The sequence below is a fragment of the Centroberyx gerrardi genome, chromosome 6 (assembly GCF_048128805.1).
Source record: "Centroberyx gerrardi isolate f3 chromosome 6, fCenGer3.hap1.cur.20231027, whole genome shotgun sequence".
Lineage (NCBI taxonomy): Eukaryota > Metazoa > Chordata > Actinopteri > Beryciformes > Berycidae > Centroberyx > Centroberyx gerrardi.
In genome coordinates, this window is record NC_136002.1 from 19,893,261 (window position 1) to 19,909,977 (window position 16,717).

Here is a 16,717-nt window from a genome sequence, read left to right on the forward strand (position 1 = left end):
TCAAAATGGATATACAGTGATTTGGAATGAAACCTGTAACTTGTGTACTAATTGTGTGTGTGGATCTTTTGTGTAATCTCAATGCTAAAAACTTCCTGAAATCATTATGGGGGTTGGACTTCTGCTCCAATGAATTTGATTACAATTAAAAATTCCAATAAATCCAGATTATTTCTTGAGGCATTCCCCATCTCCTGGAAGTTGGTCAGGACTTGCTCCTACGCTCCATACTGATCTACACCAGTGTCAGCAGGTATAACAAAGAGACAAGAGACAGGAGTTTTACAAGATTTGATTTATTAACTATGATACAGATCACATAAGGCCTTGCTGTATACACCATTCCCATTGAGACAAATTACCATACTCAGCAAATAATGACAGTTTTTTTGTTTGATGTATCTTTTCAGTTTACAGTACTTCATTTCATTTATTTTTTTTAATGATTTTCTTTTTTCCCCATTATTTCTTAATATTTTTTTTGTCATCTCTTAAATAGTGAGAGTGGTGGAGCCCTCTCCCTGGGTCAGGAAGAAATCATGCACTATACTGGGCTGGTCTCTCAACCATTCACAAAGAAATTGTTAAAAAATGCTTCGTATTTTTTAATTATTAAAATAAAACATAAAAAGAAACTTTTTTTCTATCACCATTGACTAAAGGGCAAAGTGTTAGACCCCCTAACATACAAATAAACAACCATTTGAATATAGTTTTGCTTGTTTCTCATTTTAACTTAACAGACATCTGTCACCATTGTTGCAAAAAAAAGAAAAGAAAAAAGAAAAGCAATGCAGCCACATATGATCGCTGAACCAAAGTCACATTTTTAATACAATTGTTTTTCCAATTGTCACTTTGCTTCCCATCTCTCCCCCCTACCCTTTTTTTTTGCACAGTCTTTGGCTGCCTCACAGTCAGTTCAGTATTAACACATTGATATACACAGGGAACGCCACTGGCCGGCGTTCACACACAAGTACCAGTGGTTACCCCTCCTTCCTCCCTCCATCTCCCAAATAATGATCCCATTCACCCGTCCGTCTGCCTGTCTTCTCTCCCTGTCCCTCTCCCCCCTCTCCCTCTCTCACACACACACTTTCTCTCAGGATAAGTGTGTGTAATCTGGACCAGCTAACAGGGTAACACAGCGGGGTAATGACCGCAAGGAGAACTGCATTCCTCTCCTTCAGGTTTGTTTGGATCACGCTGGTGTCTGGCTGTCTGCCGAGCACAGCATGCTAGCATGTTAGCTCAATCCCACACGCCCAAACACACACTCTCAATGCATACACACACAAGGTATATAGGTAGTGTAGGCTGATATAAAAAGGTCATTAAGAGTTTGGGGTAAGACTTCAGTGATTGGTGAAAATATCTTTTGTTTCAGGCATTGGGGACAGTCTGGGGAGACATGTAGAGATGCAATTCAGTGTCAAATTCAAACTGAATAAGTGACCTTGGTGAGTGTGTGCTCAACACAAACACACACACAAGTTCACATGCACACACACTCTCTCTCCGGAGCGCACACAAACACAAAGATGCACGCACACACTTCAAAAGCGGCCACAATCAGGCTCAGCAATTCTCCTCAAGCCCCATCTCGCCGGTTTCTACGGTAACAGCAGGCTGGGCCGCGGAATTCTATGATGCTCCATTCCAGTCATGCAGACTGATGAATGGACTGTCTGTTCTGTCTGCTGTCTCTCCCAGACCCAACTGTCTCTCTTGGACAGGGAATGACTGGGACGTAGTGGCATAACAGTGACAGTGGGAGAGCCTGGCGCAGCGGCAACACTCTTGCCAATTACATTTTGTGACCAACAAGAATAGGTTTGAGTCTGCTGTGTCATAAGAGGACAGTGTGCCGACGCCTGGTGCAGTGGTTACAATTATTTCCAATGATATAAACCCTCCCATCTGTCACAGCTTGAGCCTCGCTTCCAGCTCCTATTTTGTGGACTGTGATGCTACAATGTGCCTCAGTCTAAATCTCCAATTCTTCCAGTCAAACATGGAGTCTGGGAAGTGGGCACACAAAGCCTCCGCTCCTTTAAAAAGGGCTGAGTGCTTTGGTTTCCACAGGGGAGTGGAAAATAACAACAGAAGACAGAGAGGCAATATCATTCACTGCATGTCTAATTAACTGCAATGTGCCCATATATCCATGCTTTGTGGCTTGACAGCATGGATCTATATATCCACATGGTAATCTCAATAGATTTGTAATGGATTTAAAATAGTGTGTTCTTTTATTTACACTCTGCACCTCAACGACACTAAAATTCATTTTTATTTGACGTCCAACCAAGATAAATGTAGACAATCGCTCCTATATGAGGATCTGATGCTATAAAATCATGGTGGGAAAATGGTGCTACGCCCATGCAGTAGTGGGTGTGAGGTCATGACTGCAATACCCATTTTTTCCTCTAGATGTAAGTGGTGTGCTCCCAGAGAGAGAAAGTGGGGTGGACTGACAAGTAAAGTGAGTGTGGCTGTATCTGTCATGGCAGCTCCAACTTACGACGACGTGCCTTAAAAGTGCTCAGAAAAGTGCTTCAGAACAAGGTCCTTATTATCAAATCTCTAGCATCGACTCTACTGGCAAAAACCACCACAGGTTGAAGGAAGCAACATGACAGGTGAAGGTCCAACTGATGTTATTCGCACTAGCTACCTAACAGAGGCAAATTCAGACAAAACACAAAAATGCATACTTATATTCACACACAGACAGACAAACACACACCAAGGCCACTCATTAACTGATAAGTCCAGGTTTCTCTGTGTTCTCTCAAGTGAGATTAGCATGAGCTGATGGCAGAACGGAAAAAAGAGAGGGATCGTGAAAACTGCATAGAGCAACGATGACGATAAATACAGAAATCCTCTTTCAAACACAGACCAGTGCGGTCTTCTAGAGTTGCTCGGATGGTCGGGGCATGAGGTTGAAGTTCAAACACAGAGAGAGAGAGAGAGAGAGAGAGAGAGAGCAAATAGGAGAATGGAGGAGGAGCTGCCCCAGAATGCCAAGGGTATGAGAGCACCCACAATCCTTCGCTCCAATCTGCTCCCCGGCAGATCCGGTTGGTTGAGATTTCTTTTTTTTTCGTCCTCAGCATACTGTCTCAACTGAAACTGAATGTGTTTGTGTGTGTGTGTGTGTGTGTTTGCGAGTGTGTTGCACAGCGTGTTTGAGGGGTTGATCGACAGGAATGTGTGAGTCTTAGAGGACAGAACATTCTCCTGGGTGAGTGGGTGAGCATGTTTCTTGCCAAAAGTCCTCTATACAGTGGTCGAACACACTCAGGTTCGGGACTCGCTCTCTGCTCCGCTGTGTCCCAGTCGGGGGTGTAGGTAGGTACAGTAGGTAGGCCGGCTTGCAGAGGGGTGCGCGGGCCGCCAAGACTCCCAGCACCGTGACAGGCTGAGGGGGTCGGGGGCACACTGGCCACTGGGTGTCTGTGTCATTTTTTCGTGTCTGTGTGCGTGAGTGTGTGTGCGGTGAAGGAATCCAACAAGATGGAGATCCACAGAGTTCACATTCCTCCTGCACCACCTGTGTTTCTAAGGGGATTTGTTTGAGTGTTACTCCCTCCACGAGTCCTGTTGACAGCGACTGGCACCACAGCTCTTTCTTTCTCCATTTGCCTGTTGGTGTTAGTGTGATAATAATGTGTGTGTGTGTGTGTGTAGGTTCTCTATAAGGCAAGGAGGGCAGGTCTAGATGAGGTGAGAGATAGAGAGAGAAAGGGATAAAGTGGTAAGGAGGGAGAAAGATCATACTGATGGTTCAAATGCTCTTCAGTCTTTCCCCCTTCTCTGCCTTGTGTGTGTGTCCATGTTTCTAAAAGCAATGGAGGCTAAAAAAAACAAAAAAAAACCCTCTTCTCCCAAACACTTAGGTTTCTCCCTATACATACTGCATCTCGCTCACTCTCTCCTAGCTTCTCTTCCTACCTCCTGTTCTTGTTTCAATTTCTCTTCTTTCGTTCCTTTCCAAAAAACTTCAAAATCTCTTCTTCTGAACCCTTAAATCTCTCTGAATCTCAGTCTGTCTCTTGTTCTTTCTTTTTTTTCCCTCTCTTTCCCTTGATCCCTGGTTCACAGCGTGTGTTGTTCCGTGGGGGGGTGGTGGGGGTGCAGGGAGGGGGGCAGCAGGGCTGGGATGGGGGACTGGGGGGTGGGGGGTGGAGAGTGGGGTGGGGACTGATGCCGATGGTGGTGGTGGTGGTGGTGGTGGATAGGGGGGCCGTAGTGCGGAATGACAGGAGGGGTGGCGGGCAGGACGTAGGGAGCCGGGGACGGAGTCGGGGAGGACGAGTAGCCTCCGGCCATGCAGGAGTAGGCCGAGGTTCCTCCCCCGGAGGTGAGGGTGGCGGTGGGGGAGCCGGGGAGGCCGTCGGCCAGCGGCTGATTGTAGAAGAAGTATGCGCACTGGTGGATGAAGCTCTCGATGATTGTCTGGTAGGTGCGGGTGGCGGTCAGGGCGTCCATGGTGGTGAAGTCCGGCCTCATCAGCGTGGGCCAGAAACAGATGGACAGGTTCTCACTGGTCATCAGGTTCACCCTGTTGTTCTGGCTCACCCTGGGGACGTAGGGGAGTGCAAAGAGACAAATTTAATGGCCAAACACCTCACTTAACAGGAACTTCAGTCACACTAGGGAACCTCCAAATAATCTGCTGCTGACCAAAGTCTGACAGACTTTCATTTTAAATTATTTGAGTGGTGCCCTCTAAATTGGCTGATGCTATTACATAGGCCAAATTATTACAAAGGCTTATACATGTAATATAGCATAAAATAAGCTATTAATAACATCAGGGGTCTCTGTTTTTTTCTTCTATAGTCTATAGTAACTGCCTATAATCTAAAGCCTGTACTGCTTAAGACATCAAGTGCTATTTTACCCTTGGTGGCTTCATATTTTTTTTACTATTTTTCCCGACTTGGTGTTTCTGACAAAGACATTTTTTGTAGCACAGTTGTCAACTTGTAAATAAGTGACCTGTCACAGATAACACTTTTAAATAAAGCATAACTAACTGCATTAGAGAATGTAATGAAGTTAGGACTATACAGAATGTTTGTAGTCAAGTTTTCAATAGCCTAATTTCCTTGCCTTATAAGTTCACTTTAAAGATGGTGGCTATGTTAAGCACAATTCAGTTTCCACACCTCCACTTCACACCGTTGCAATTCACATAATATGACCTCAGATCTGATTTGAGAGCTATGACTCAGACTGAGTAAAACCCCTATCTGTCAGTGTGCTGGTTTTGGTGATGTCACCCCTGGGTCACTGGACTGGGTGACCGGCGGTGTAGTCAGCAAGGCTGTCAGAGGCCGTCTCTGACCCTGCCACTCACTCACTTGTTCAAGTGGCTGATGACGTATTTGAAGACCTCATAGTTCTCCTTGGGGAAGCGGCGCAGCACGTCTTTCATCGTCTGTAACCGCTGCTCCCTATCGTTGATCTCTGAACGGTGGAGGAGAGAGAAGAGAAGTTAGAGAAGGAAGGAAAGGGGTTGAGAGGGAAGATTAGGGAAACTGAGGAAAATATGTCAAGGGAGTGTGAGCAGAGAGGAAAAAGAGACGAGGAGAGGAGAGGAGTACAATGGAGAGGACAGACTGAACAGCATAGAGAAAGCAATTGGATTCAGCTCTGGAGAAATCCGTGCAGAACTCGGTGATTTCATCCTATGACAGTTTGAGTTTCACACATCCCAGTGACTGACAAAAACACACACAAACCTGATTCGGAGGGCTCCAAAATACCGCTCACTCAAAAAAAACAGACAAAGGCCACACACATCCCGTGACAAATAAGAAACGTACTGCACATACACCCATCATAGCGTCTTACAGATCACAACAATGCTCGCAGTTACACACATAAACACACACAGGGTGTGTTGCGCCTGATGGCAGCGAGGAGTGAGTCAGAAAAGCTGACGTCACCAGCGAACAGCTAACACAGTCCATCCTGTGTGTGTGTGTGTGTGTGTGTGTGTGAGAGAGGGAGAGACCAGCAGTGAGCCCTGCAGATGTTCTCTTCCTCATCACACACAAACAAAATTTACAATCAGAGAATCTGAGTATGTATTCCCACAATGAGGTCAGCGTGTATCAAAAACAGATTGAGCTGGAATGACGAACAGTGCAGCCCCGATTCCTCCTGCTGTCCATCCAGCATCAATGATCAAACTGAGTATAACTTAACTAGCTCAAGTTCTTTCTATCTTGTTTTCTACTAAAAGCATCAGCACCATATCCACAAAAATCCACCCTACCACCTTTCTCCTGATCTCCCTCTTTCTCTCCCTCTCTCGCTGTTAACATAGTGAAATAAGCTAAAATTCTAAAATGCCAAGTGCAATTTGCTATTTTCTACAGACCTAAGGCTTTTCAAATTGTGTGTTCTTGCCTCTAACTCCACCTCACTTTCTTTTTCACTCTCTCTCTCTCTTCTTTTCTTCCATCGTGCCACAGACTGCAGGAGCTTTATCAGGTCTCTGTCACGGCTGAAGGGTCTCGCCGGGGCCGTTAAAAACACACACACACACACACACACACACGCAGAGCTCAGTGAGTGACAGCAGCCTTCCGGCCTGGGGGTAAATCTCTCCACCGCGATGCTCGACTAAGCTACGCCTTAAATCTCCATGCCGACAGATTACAGGACACAGAGAGAAAAAGAGAGGCTGTAGAGGAAGGAGGAGCACACTCGTTTATCTAACATATGACTGTTTTCTCATGACTTCATCCAGACGCTGCTATCCATAGCGGCCCCTGCATCCCTCCATCATATACGATCATCCCCGCACCCTCCGTCCCGAAGCCCAAGCATTCTCTCCTCCATCCCTTTCTCTCGCTTTTTCCTCGCTCCCTACCAAGTGGCAAATCCAATTCTCCCCATGGACGGATTTGGATTGCAAGAGTTCTGCTTGTTAGGTTAAAGAAAAGTTACAATGAAGGGAAAAAGGATTTAAGGCAAAATCCAATGCACCTCGGGTCTTACTGCAGAACTTCCTCCCACAGCCCGCACACCCCCAACGCCCCTGTCCCCTCACACTGCAGCCCCAGGACTTACTGAAGGCCTCCACCAGGTCTCCCTGCATGCTATAGGGCACCAGGGGCTCAGGCAGCTCAGAGAAGAAGGCCTTCATGGCTCCGGCTACTGTGTTGATGGTGAAGTCTTTCTCCACCAGGTCCAGGTTGTAGTCTGACAAATCGATGGAGAGAGAGAGAGAATGAGAGAGAGAGAGAGAGAGAGCGAGAGAGAGATTAGAATCTGAACATTGGCACAAACTTCAAAGCACACACATACCTCACAATTTCACATGCGTACACACAGTAAAATATGCATCTGCACACACAGCACACACACAAGGTCAAAACAGGTCTGCTTTCAGAGTTGTCTATTCCACACTTAAACAAAACAAATATTCAATAGCATCTTTGTGGATGTTACATTTGAGCATTTTGGTAAATATATTTAAAAAATGAGTAAGCTGCAGCCAATTATTGCGCAGGTTTGAGTAGAGGGAGAGAGAGCCAAAGAGAAAAACTAATGGTGTACCAGTCTCTCCTCCATCGTGCTGGTCTTCAGATCAATATGAGTGAAAGAGAGAGAATGTGTGTGTGAGAGAGAGAAACTTAATTAAAAAAAGTCATTTTCTGATTACTTTTTCCTTTACAAAGGTAGCGTAAGGGAGAAGCAGAGACGCGAAAAAAAAAGGATTGCAGATATAGTTGGAGAGTTCTTGAGCAGGCCTAAGAGAGCTCCCGTTTCCAAAGTGCAGTACTTCAGATGCTGGTTTCTCCTGTAATGGGTTATCTTAGTCTTTAGGGAGCTGATGAAGTGCCATCTTCAGTATGGCTATGAGACACCTGTGCTGTAGTTTCAGCTGTAATTGTCTTGTCCCATTGGCCTCAGGTTCAGAATGATCCGACACAGGACTTCAACTCTGATTACCTGAGTCGGATTCAACCTCAACCAGGCGTGGACACACGCATAAGCTCGTGCATACACGTAGACACACACACACACACACACACACACACACACACACACACAGGCACGCAGGCACACATACCTTCTTGCTCTGCTATCTATCTAGCCAGCGAGCATGCTTCATTAACCAAACCAATCTGGAGGTAATTAACTGCCCACACCAGACACACACTCATACATGCACACGTATGAACATGCACACGCACGCACACACACACACGCACACACACACACACGCACACACACACACACAGGACCAGATAGAAGATTGAGGAGGCAGCTCTACGGACTAAAGAAAGTGAAGGCCAATTCCCTTGGTGGGATTAATGCATCCAGATGCTCCCTGGTTAGTTAAGGGGATCCAGCCTACAACAGGCTTATAGATAGAAACAGGACACACACACTAGCATCTTCATGGCCTTTTACTTCACACCCAGCCTGTGAGTGTTCAGCTATACGTTTGAATGTGTCTCAGACATAGCATTTGAGTGTAAGAGTGTGCATGTGAATGTGTGTGTGAAGTAACGCACCTTGGTCAAACTGCCGCTGCATGCTCTCCATCTCTGCCTTGTTCCCACTGACCCTGTAGATGCCCTCTGTGGTCAAGCCTGATGAAGAGACAGAGAGAGAGAGAGAGAGAGAGAGAGAGAGAGAGAGAGAGAGAGAGAGAGAGAGAGAGAGAGTGAGAGTGAGTGAGTGAAAGAGAGAGAGAGAGAGAGAGAGAGAGAGGTTATTAGCTCAATGTTCTTTCCATCAATTTGCCATGCGACAAGTATCAAGTATCAAGTATTGGCAGTAGCCTATCAATCCCCTCCTGGCTATAATAAGCATTATAGCTGCAGGACCCCTTTGATATAATGAATATCATAATGCAGTGTAAAGATGGACTCTGCAGGGTTGAAACGGCAGAGTCATTGCAGGCTGCTGTAATGGCCTCTCCCCGTGTCCCCTACCATCTAAACACACTATTAGCACTATTTATTAAACCCATAAAGCACTCCTGCAGGCCTACTAAGAGCCCACCGGTGCATTGTGACCAACTGAGGCTACCAGAGCTCGTCACACATTAAAGTGACTTGATGAACTGTGGATGTGGCTTTTCCTCTCTCAACCCAACTCCCTGCTCCTCTCAGTCTGTCCTTGTTCATATCCGCCTCTCATCCATCTATACGTCATGGAAAAGGCAAGCATGTGGACAGAGAAAAAGAGAGAGTGAAATAGAGGGAAAGCAGTCAGAGAGAGAAAGGAAAGGCACAGCTCACTTCATTTCGGTTCATTTATTTTTTTTCCAATTAAACAAAGATAACTTTTTCTCAATATTTCTCCTTGCGCCATTCCCCTCCCTTTCATTCTCTCTTCACACTTATGTGGCGACTCGGGGAGACAAAGACCGATCCAGAGGGAGCGAGGGAGATAGGGAGTGGCAGAGAGAGAGAGAGCGAGATAGAGAGAGGCAGGGAGGAAATGAGAGAGCTCTCAGTCCAGGCATAGAGCATCGATCCCCTCCTTCTACCAATCAATTATCCACAAAAGCTTTTCTAGCCAGACACCAGTGAAAACAGGGATGGAGGGAGAGATAGAGAGAGGGGAGTAGTGGAGCAGGTGGGGAGAGAGAGATAGGGGCAAAATAGGAAAAAGCGGCCAAGGATGGGAGCGATAGCGGGGAGTGCGGGGACACATAGGAGTGAGGGTCAGATTGATGAAAGAGAGAATGAGGAAAAAAAATAAAGGGGATAAGATAAGAGAGGATATATGGAGGGATAGGAGAAATGCGCTGAAAACAACAGAGCAGAGGAAAGATGGAGGTGGCAGGAGAATGAAAAGAATGGAAGAAAAGCCGCTGGAAATGGGAAGGGAAGAAGAGTGATAAGAACAAAAAAAAATCAGTGGGGAAGGAAGGTAAATAAAGATGATTTTGGAGAGATGATTTGGAAAGGTGAACTCTCATCCCCCTCTGTGTTCGGACAACAGTGTCCTCTTCCTCTGGGGTCAAACCAAACATTAGCACTTCCTGGGGTCAAAGTAAATATGAGCGCTTCCTCTGGCAAACAAACGTCCTATCTGCATCCTCTAACTACGCCTCTTTTAGCCCTGACTTTTTCTAATAACCCTCCGCTCATTTCTTAGGCCATTATCAATCATTATTACAGCCCAAATAAAGACAGACAAATCTCATATTACCCGTTAACACTTTTAACCGCTCTCTGAACTCATGTCATCATGTTCTGCGCACACATGAATGGTGCAGAAGCCTAAAAATACAGCGCTGATATCCATGTTGACTTCACAGCTTCAAACAGCGCTCAGGGTGGCCATTACCATCACACACACAAGCAAACACACACACAAAACTCTGAGAGTGTGTGATAAATGCCAGAGCGTTGTTAGCTCCTGCAGCATGTTACTGTGTGACAACAGTCCAGCTGATCCCACATCAGCCCGGATCCCAGTCTGTCTCCCGGGTTCGGCAACCAGAGGCTGATTTCATAGGTCACCGGGGAGACAGGCAGTCGCTGGGCGCTGCCCTTTACGTCGCTATGGAGGCCGCTACAGCCAGCAGATATGCCCGCGCACGCTAACACACATTCATCACCTCGGCACCCACGAGCCGAACTCACTGCGGCTACCACACTGGGAGAGAGCCGGAGCCGGAGAGAGATACCAGCAGTCACTACGGATCGATTTTATATAGCTGCTTTTCTACAGACTCACAAAGTATTACAATAACACAAAATACCACATCCAGTCCAATAATTCTCAAAGGCCCAGGGAGGGAGCTGTGGAGCACGAAGAAGAGGAGCAACAAAGAAGTTTGGAGATGGAGGTAGTTTTGATTCTGTGTTCTGCCAAAACTATATATCTCAGGTTCATGTCCCATTCATGCATTCAATATTTTACAATATTTATTTCAACAGTTTCGCTTGGTCCGTGGGTCATGAAATATTTTTTCAAACACGGCGTGTCAGTACTCTATACAGTAAGACCAAAAAAAGGGAAACTGAAGATTCAAGGTTTGTCAGATATATGGACACAGGGCTTTAAGAAAATTAGCAGTGACATTTAGACAGACAGACGATGACAGACAGGAAGGCGGGAACACTGGGTTTGGGTTTAGGTTAGAAGTTGTGCGCTTAGAATGTATTTTTGGTGGAGGTCGAGGGGGAAGGGAAGGATGTGGGTCAAAGCTGCAGGTCCAGGGTCAGCTTCAGAACGTCACTCACTATCAGCAAACGCTATACTGACCGACGTTGTGTCCGCGCTATACAGTCATTTCCCGTGAGTTCCATTATACCCAGAGATTGCAGGCGCAGAGGGAAGATAAGTAAAGTCTGATTTACAGCAATTACAATCAAAACTAAATAACACATTGTAACTCATTTCCCCTTCCAGTCCCAACAATCCTCTGTATCTGTGTGTTATTTTAAGTGCTTGTGCTGTATGTCTGTGTTCTTGTGTGTGTGCGTGTAAAAACAAAATACTTTGACTATCATTGGATCTGACTGTTGGATGTGTGAGGCAGCACATACACACACACACACATACAAACACAACACAGGAACAAGCATATACGCACACTGAAAAGAGCTGAGCCCAAACATTCTTCCAATTTCCTACTATGTGATATTGATCGGAGTGAGGGAGCTATGGGGCAGAACATTACCACCAAGAGAACTGGCATCCCACTGGCAACAACACACAAACACACACGCAGCATGCTTAGAAAGAGGGAGGAAAGGAGAGAGGGAGATGAGGGGAGAAGAGAGATGGAGGGGATAGCAGAGGAGGAAAATAGAGCGAATGGAGGGAGAGAAAAAGGATAGAGGGAGATGGAGAAATGCGGGTTGGGAAGAAGAAGAAAGAAATGAAATCTGACAAGTGAAGGTATTCAGAGAGACACAGAGGGAGAAGGATGGGGAGAAAGAAGGAAAGAAACAAGGGCGCAGGAGGGCTTGGTAAGGAGGAGAGGAAACAGAGGATTAGGAGGAATACTGAGGGAGCGAGTGAGGGCAAGAGGTGGAGGAAGGCATGTATGTAGATAAAAGAACAAGGCCTCTGGAGGAGCTGTGTATTTACCCTGATGTGTGTGGGAAGGTGTGTACGTACATAAATGCACGCATATTCAAGGACCCTTTCTCTGTCATTCAGGGACACAAACGTCCATCCGACCCATTATCATGGCTTAGAGCTCAAAAGTGATCCTTGTGTAACTGCTCCGGCGAACAACATCCGAACCGAACAAGGTGATATCTTGGTATCTAGAGCCTAGCCCCTATACTCCAGCACAGAGCGAGGCAGTGGGAGTTCTGCAAGGCCTCAGTAATCCACCAACACAGTCTTTAATCAGGACAGAGATTACAGTGGAATGCATTGGCAGAACATGTCAATAAGCCATGGCAATGCCTCGACAAACTCTCCAACACAACAAAAGGCAACTCAATGGCATTTAAACTTTCTGTGGAAGGCAAAGAAAAGATAGGTAATGTGTGTGTGTGATTCCATTAACCAATAGTAGGACAAAACTGTACAAACAAGGTTCCTAAACCACATACAGTTAGCTACAATCAAAAACAACATATTTACATTCAAATCTAAATATAGCGATAGCAGTCCTAAAAATGTGTATATGCAGACATGCACACACACACACACACACACACACACACACACACACACACACACACACATCTACGCTGCACTAACTAAGTCTCTTCTGGTTTAGTGTAACAGCTGGTGGCAGAGTGAGAGGCAAGCTGGCAAGCCCAGGGCAGTGGGACACCAGAGCAGCCTGGCGGGGGGGTTTGGCATCTGGGCACCAGGGTAGCAAGGTTAGGAGAGGCTAGCCAGCCCCATCTGTGCACCCACTCCCAGAGGAGAGGAGAAGAGAGGAGAGAAGAGGAGAGGAGAGGAGAGGAGAGGAGAGGAGAGGAGAGGAAAGGAGAGGAGAGGAAAGGAGAGGAGAAGAGAAGAGAAGAGAAGAGAGGAGAGGAGAGGAGAGGAGAAGAGAGGAAAGGAGAGGAGAAGAGAAGAGAAGAGAGGAGAGGAGAGGAGAGGAGAAGAGAGGAAAGGAGAGGAGAGGAGAGGAGAGGAGAAGAGAGGAAAGGAGAGGAGAAGAGAAGAGAAGAGAGGAGAGGAGAAGAGAGGAGAGGAGAGGAGAGGAGAGGAGAAGAGAAGAGAGGAGAGGAGAGGAGAGGAGAAGAGAGGAGAGGAGAGGAGAAGAGAGGAGAGGAGAGGAGAGGAAAGGAGAGGAGAGGAGAAGAGAGGAGAGGAGAGGAGAGGAAAGGAGAGGAGAAGAGAGGAGAGGAGAGGAGAGGAGAAGAGAGGAAAGGAGAGGAGAGGAGAGGAGAGGAGAGGAGAAGAGAGGAGAGGAGAGGAGAAGAGAGGAGAGGAGAGGAGAGGAGAAGAGAGGAGAGGAGAGGAGAGGAAAGGAGAGGAGAAGAGAGGAGAGGAGAGGAGAGGAGAGGAGAGGAGAGGAGAGGAGAGGAGAGGAGAGGAGAGGAGAGATGGGGTGGTGTGGGTGGCTGGTGGCAACAGAGTGAAAACCTGTAACTGGCTAAACACTGTGCACTGACCCACACTTAGTCCAAGGTTTATCACTGAAAGCACATGAGAATATTTAAATAAATGCATACAATCAGAATTAAGCACACTATAACATGTAAAATTATTTGCTGTTCTACTTGGTTTTTTTTTCATTACACTGCTGTAAATGTGGTTCTGCTGACACTAAGGCTAGGACAAAAAAATGACTGTTACCATTGGAAACAGTAGCCACAATGATCTGATTGGAGCTTTCACTTGGCCCAATCGGGTGCAATTTGCCACAAAATCTTAGAATTCCCTTCAACTTGATTACTAAGTCACGGATCAAAAGTAGCAGGGAGGGTAAATAATTACATATGCAGATAAGAAAGCTGCTCATCCGTGGTTATCACACTTAATTTTGTTTTATTTTATGAAAATACTATTTGAGTTACCAAAACGTAAAACGAGTTACCAAAAGTAAACACACCTTCTTGGTCCCAGAGGTGCCCACATATAAAGCCTACAGCTCGGGCAAACACTACCATTTGTCAAACCCATACAAAGAATAAGGGAGACAGAAAAGAGAACACAGGTGCGCACACATGCACACATGTGCGTTCGCTCATGGGCACAGACACAAAGGCAGCGCCTGGTTTAAGGAGAACTACAGAATTATAGTCTTGGAGCAGTTGGAAGTGAAGAACATACTCTAGGTAACAATCCCACCAGGGATGAGGATAAAAAAATTGAGGGCAGTAAAAAGGAGAAAAGAGAAGTCGAGAGAGGCGGGTATAAAGCAGGCAGAGGTGGAGAGGGTTCTTTGAAATCATTCTGACATACTTCATACTTAAACGTTTGAATGTAACAGCCTATACTGCGTCCTACTGGATGCCAATGCCTGTCTGTAGTCCTTACACAGTGGACACTTCCATTACACGGAGTCTTACCTGTTGTTTCAATGAAACGGATACACTTCTCAATGAAGACTGGGATAGGCCGCTCAGGAGTGACCACGTTGACCAATGGCACGCCAAAGTAGTTGCTTTCAATGGGCTTTGAGATGGAATGCCTGGGTTTGGGCCGCGGTTTCTGAAAAAGAGGGGGAGGAAAAGAGTGGTGGGAGGAAGAAGAGAAAACACATCAGAATGTTTTCATTTCTTTCTATTATTTCAGCCTGGGCACTGACTGACGTCGACACTGCTGACATAGGCACACATTTCAAAAATCACATTAAGTACGTTCAGGGGACTGGCAAAGAGGCATTGTTCTTAAAATGACTGGAATTTAGATGGAACTGACGCTGACCTTATATATTACACAGAGACATTATGTTATTATATTAGTATCTACTTACTTACATGAGTACCCACTGGTGAGTAAAAGAAGCCAAAACACACACACACACACACCCACACACACACACCAACGCACACACCCATCCAGCACATTCCTTCAAACCTTAAACTGATAAGCAATCATACATTCCTGTCTTGAGCCCTGTGGTGTGCGTCAGTGTGATATACATCTCTGTTCCACTCATCGCTCTGTTCTCTCCATCCTTTTGACATTCTCTCTCTCTCTCCCTGTCTCTATTTATCTATCTCTGTCTTTCTCTCTACTGCACTGCAGCTCCCAGATAATCAAACATCTTATTCATTGTTTAATTAGTTTCTAACTCCTGTTATTCCGTTAAGAGACCTCTGATACACTCCTACAACATTCTCCTCCTGCCTCAGTATCGTCGAGGCAGCAGCAGTAATTGTACTGTGCTTTAATAGTGTTCAGTGGGAATGTTTTGTAGGCCCCTGAGGCCTGGATCTCTAGTAAGTCTGTCAGCCCCCCGAGGCTCGGCCCTGGCAGGCTGGGTGGTGAGGCAGGGATGCATGGTTGGCTGGGCACATAGACGGTGGAGCAGTGCGGGCCTGACAGACAGACAGACAGACAGACAGAGGAAAGGAGCAGAGGAGTGCTCATTAAAGAGAAGGAGCCTGGCGTGCCCTCTGCTCCAGATACTGGCCTCACTGCACTCCACCAAACACCCTGACGCCGCATATACACACTCACTTACAGTAATACTCAAGAAAACAAGCAGGGAAACACTCATTAAAGACCAAGCAGATCAGCAAAGGTGCACCTAGGATTTTTCTGCTGTTGTCTGAACCTTTTCTGAAATTTTGTTATCTGTTGTTTATCTCTCTTCTCTTTCAACTGCCTCAGGAGTGCCTACGTCTCTTCTTTCATTAGGTTGCTACCTAGGGTTTCTTTCCATAACTACCTACGTGTATGGATCCTCCTAAACCGCTGCCCCAACAGTCCGAGCTGGAATTCCTTCTCTTATCACTCCCAGCTACCTCCCCCGCTACTCTGCCTGTTCCTCAAACCACTGTGACACTCCCTTTCTCCACATACAGTAATCCTTACACTTGCAGCCATTAGCTGCACATTTAGATATGGTGCATATACACACAGAGTGTATGTCAATGAGCGAGTGCCAGCTTGCATAGGCGCATATAAACTTGTGCACTGTGCACAAAAACACACACAGAGGGATTTAATTGAATCAAAAGGGCTAGTAATAGGCGTGACACTAGAACACAACAGCCTCTTTGGTAGTAGAGGGCTGTGCTGTCATAATTCAGTGGCAGCTTTGTGTTTAGCCCCGAGTAACAGTTCATCATTTATTTGTGTCCTATCACACTGACTGTGCTGTATATCCGTGCCCTATCTCAGCTTAGCAGACTGTCTCTATGCCTCTCTCTCTCTCTCCCTCTCCCTCTCTCCTTCCCTCCCTCTTTCTCTCTCACTGTCTTCTCCCTCTCCCCCCCTCGCCCTCTCCCCCTGCAGTTCTGCCTTCTGGCCACTCCTTTTAGTTGCTGACTGAGACAGGATATGTCGCCAGCGCTGAGAAGACAAAACAGACCTCTACCACACAAGACAAACAAAACACATCCTTAATAATAACATACAGGCATGCATGGTGCACGTTTACATGCACTGCGTGCTCTTGTACACACACACACACACGCAGACAAACACACAACAGCTAGACATAAAAGAAGAGAGCCCACAGCTCTATTGCAATTCTTATTTCTCCCTCCCTCCATTTTCTTTTTCGTTCTCTTGTTCTGTTGTCTCTGTCTTCTTGATTCTCTCCCTCTTTCTCATTTCT

At 46.2% G+C, this 16,717-nt stretch overlaps 1 protein-coding gene across 1 annotated transcript in view; it reads right to left on the reverse strand.

Annotated features, from left to right (window-relative positions):
* Window positions 1-280: 280 nt before the first annotated feature.
* The window catches only part of arhgap35a (Rho GTPase activating protein 35a), a 60,626-nt gene continuing 44,189 nt past the window's right edge, over window positions 281-16,717 (reverse strand). Inside the window, exons 3-7 of the mRNA XM_078283985.1 lie at window positions 14,496-14,637; window positions 8,556-8,633; window positions 7,102-7,233; window positions 5,382-5,487; window positions 281-4,594 (exon numbers count right to left, since the gene is read on the reverse strand). Of these exons, the coding sequence (XP_078140111.1) occupies window positions 4,111-4,594; window positions 5,382-5,487; window positions 7,102-7,233; window positions 8,556-8,633; window positions 14,496-14,637 (942 nt within the window). The 3' untranslated portion in view covers window positions 281-4,110. The remainder of the gene's footprint in view (window positions 4,595-5,381; window positions 5,488-7,101; window positions 7,234-8,555; window positions 8,634-14,495; window positions 14,638-16,717) is intronic.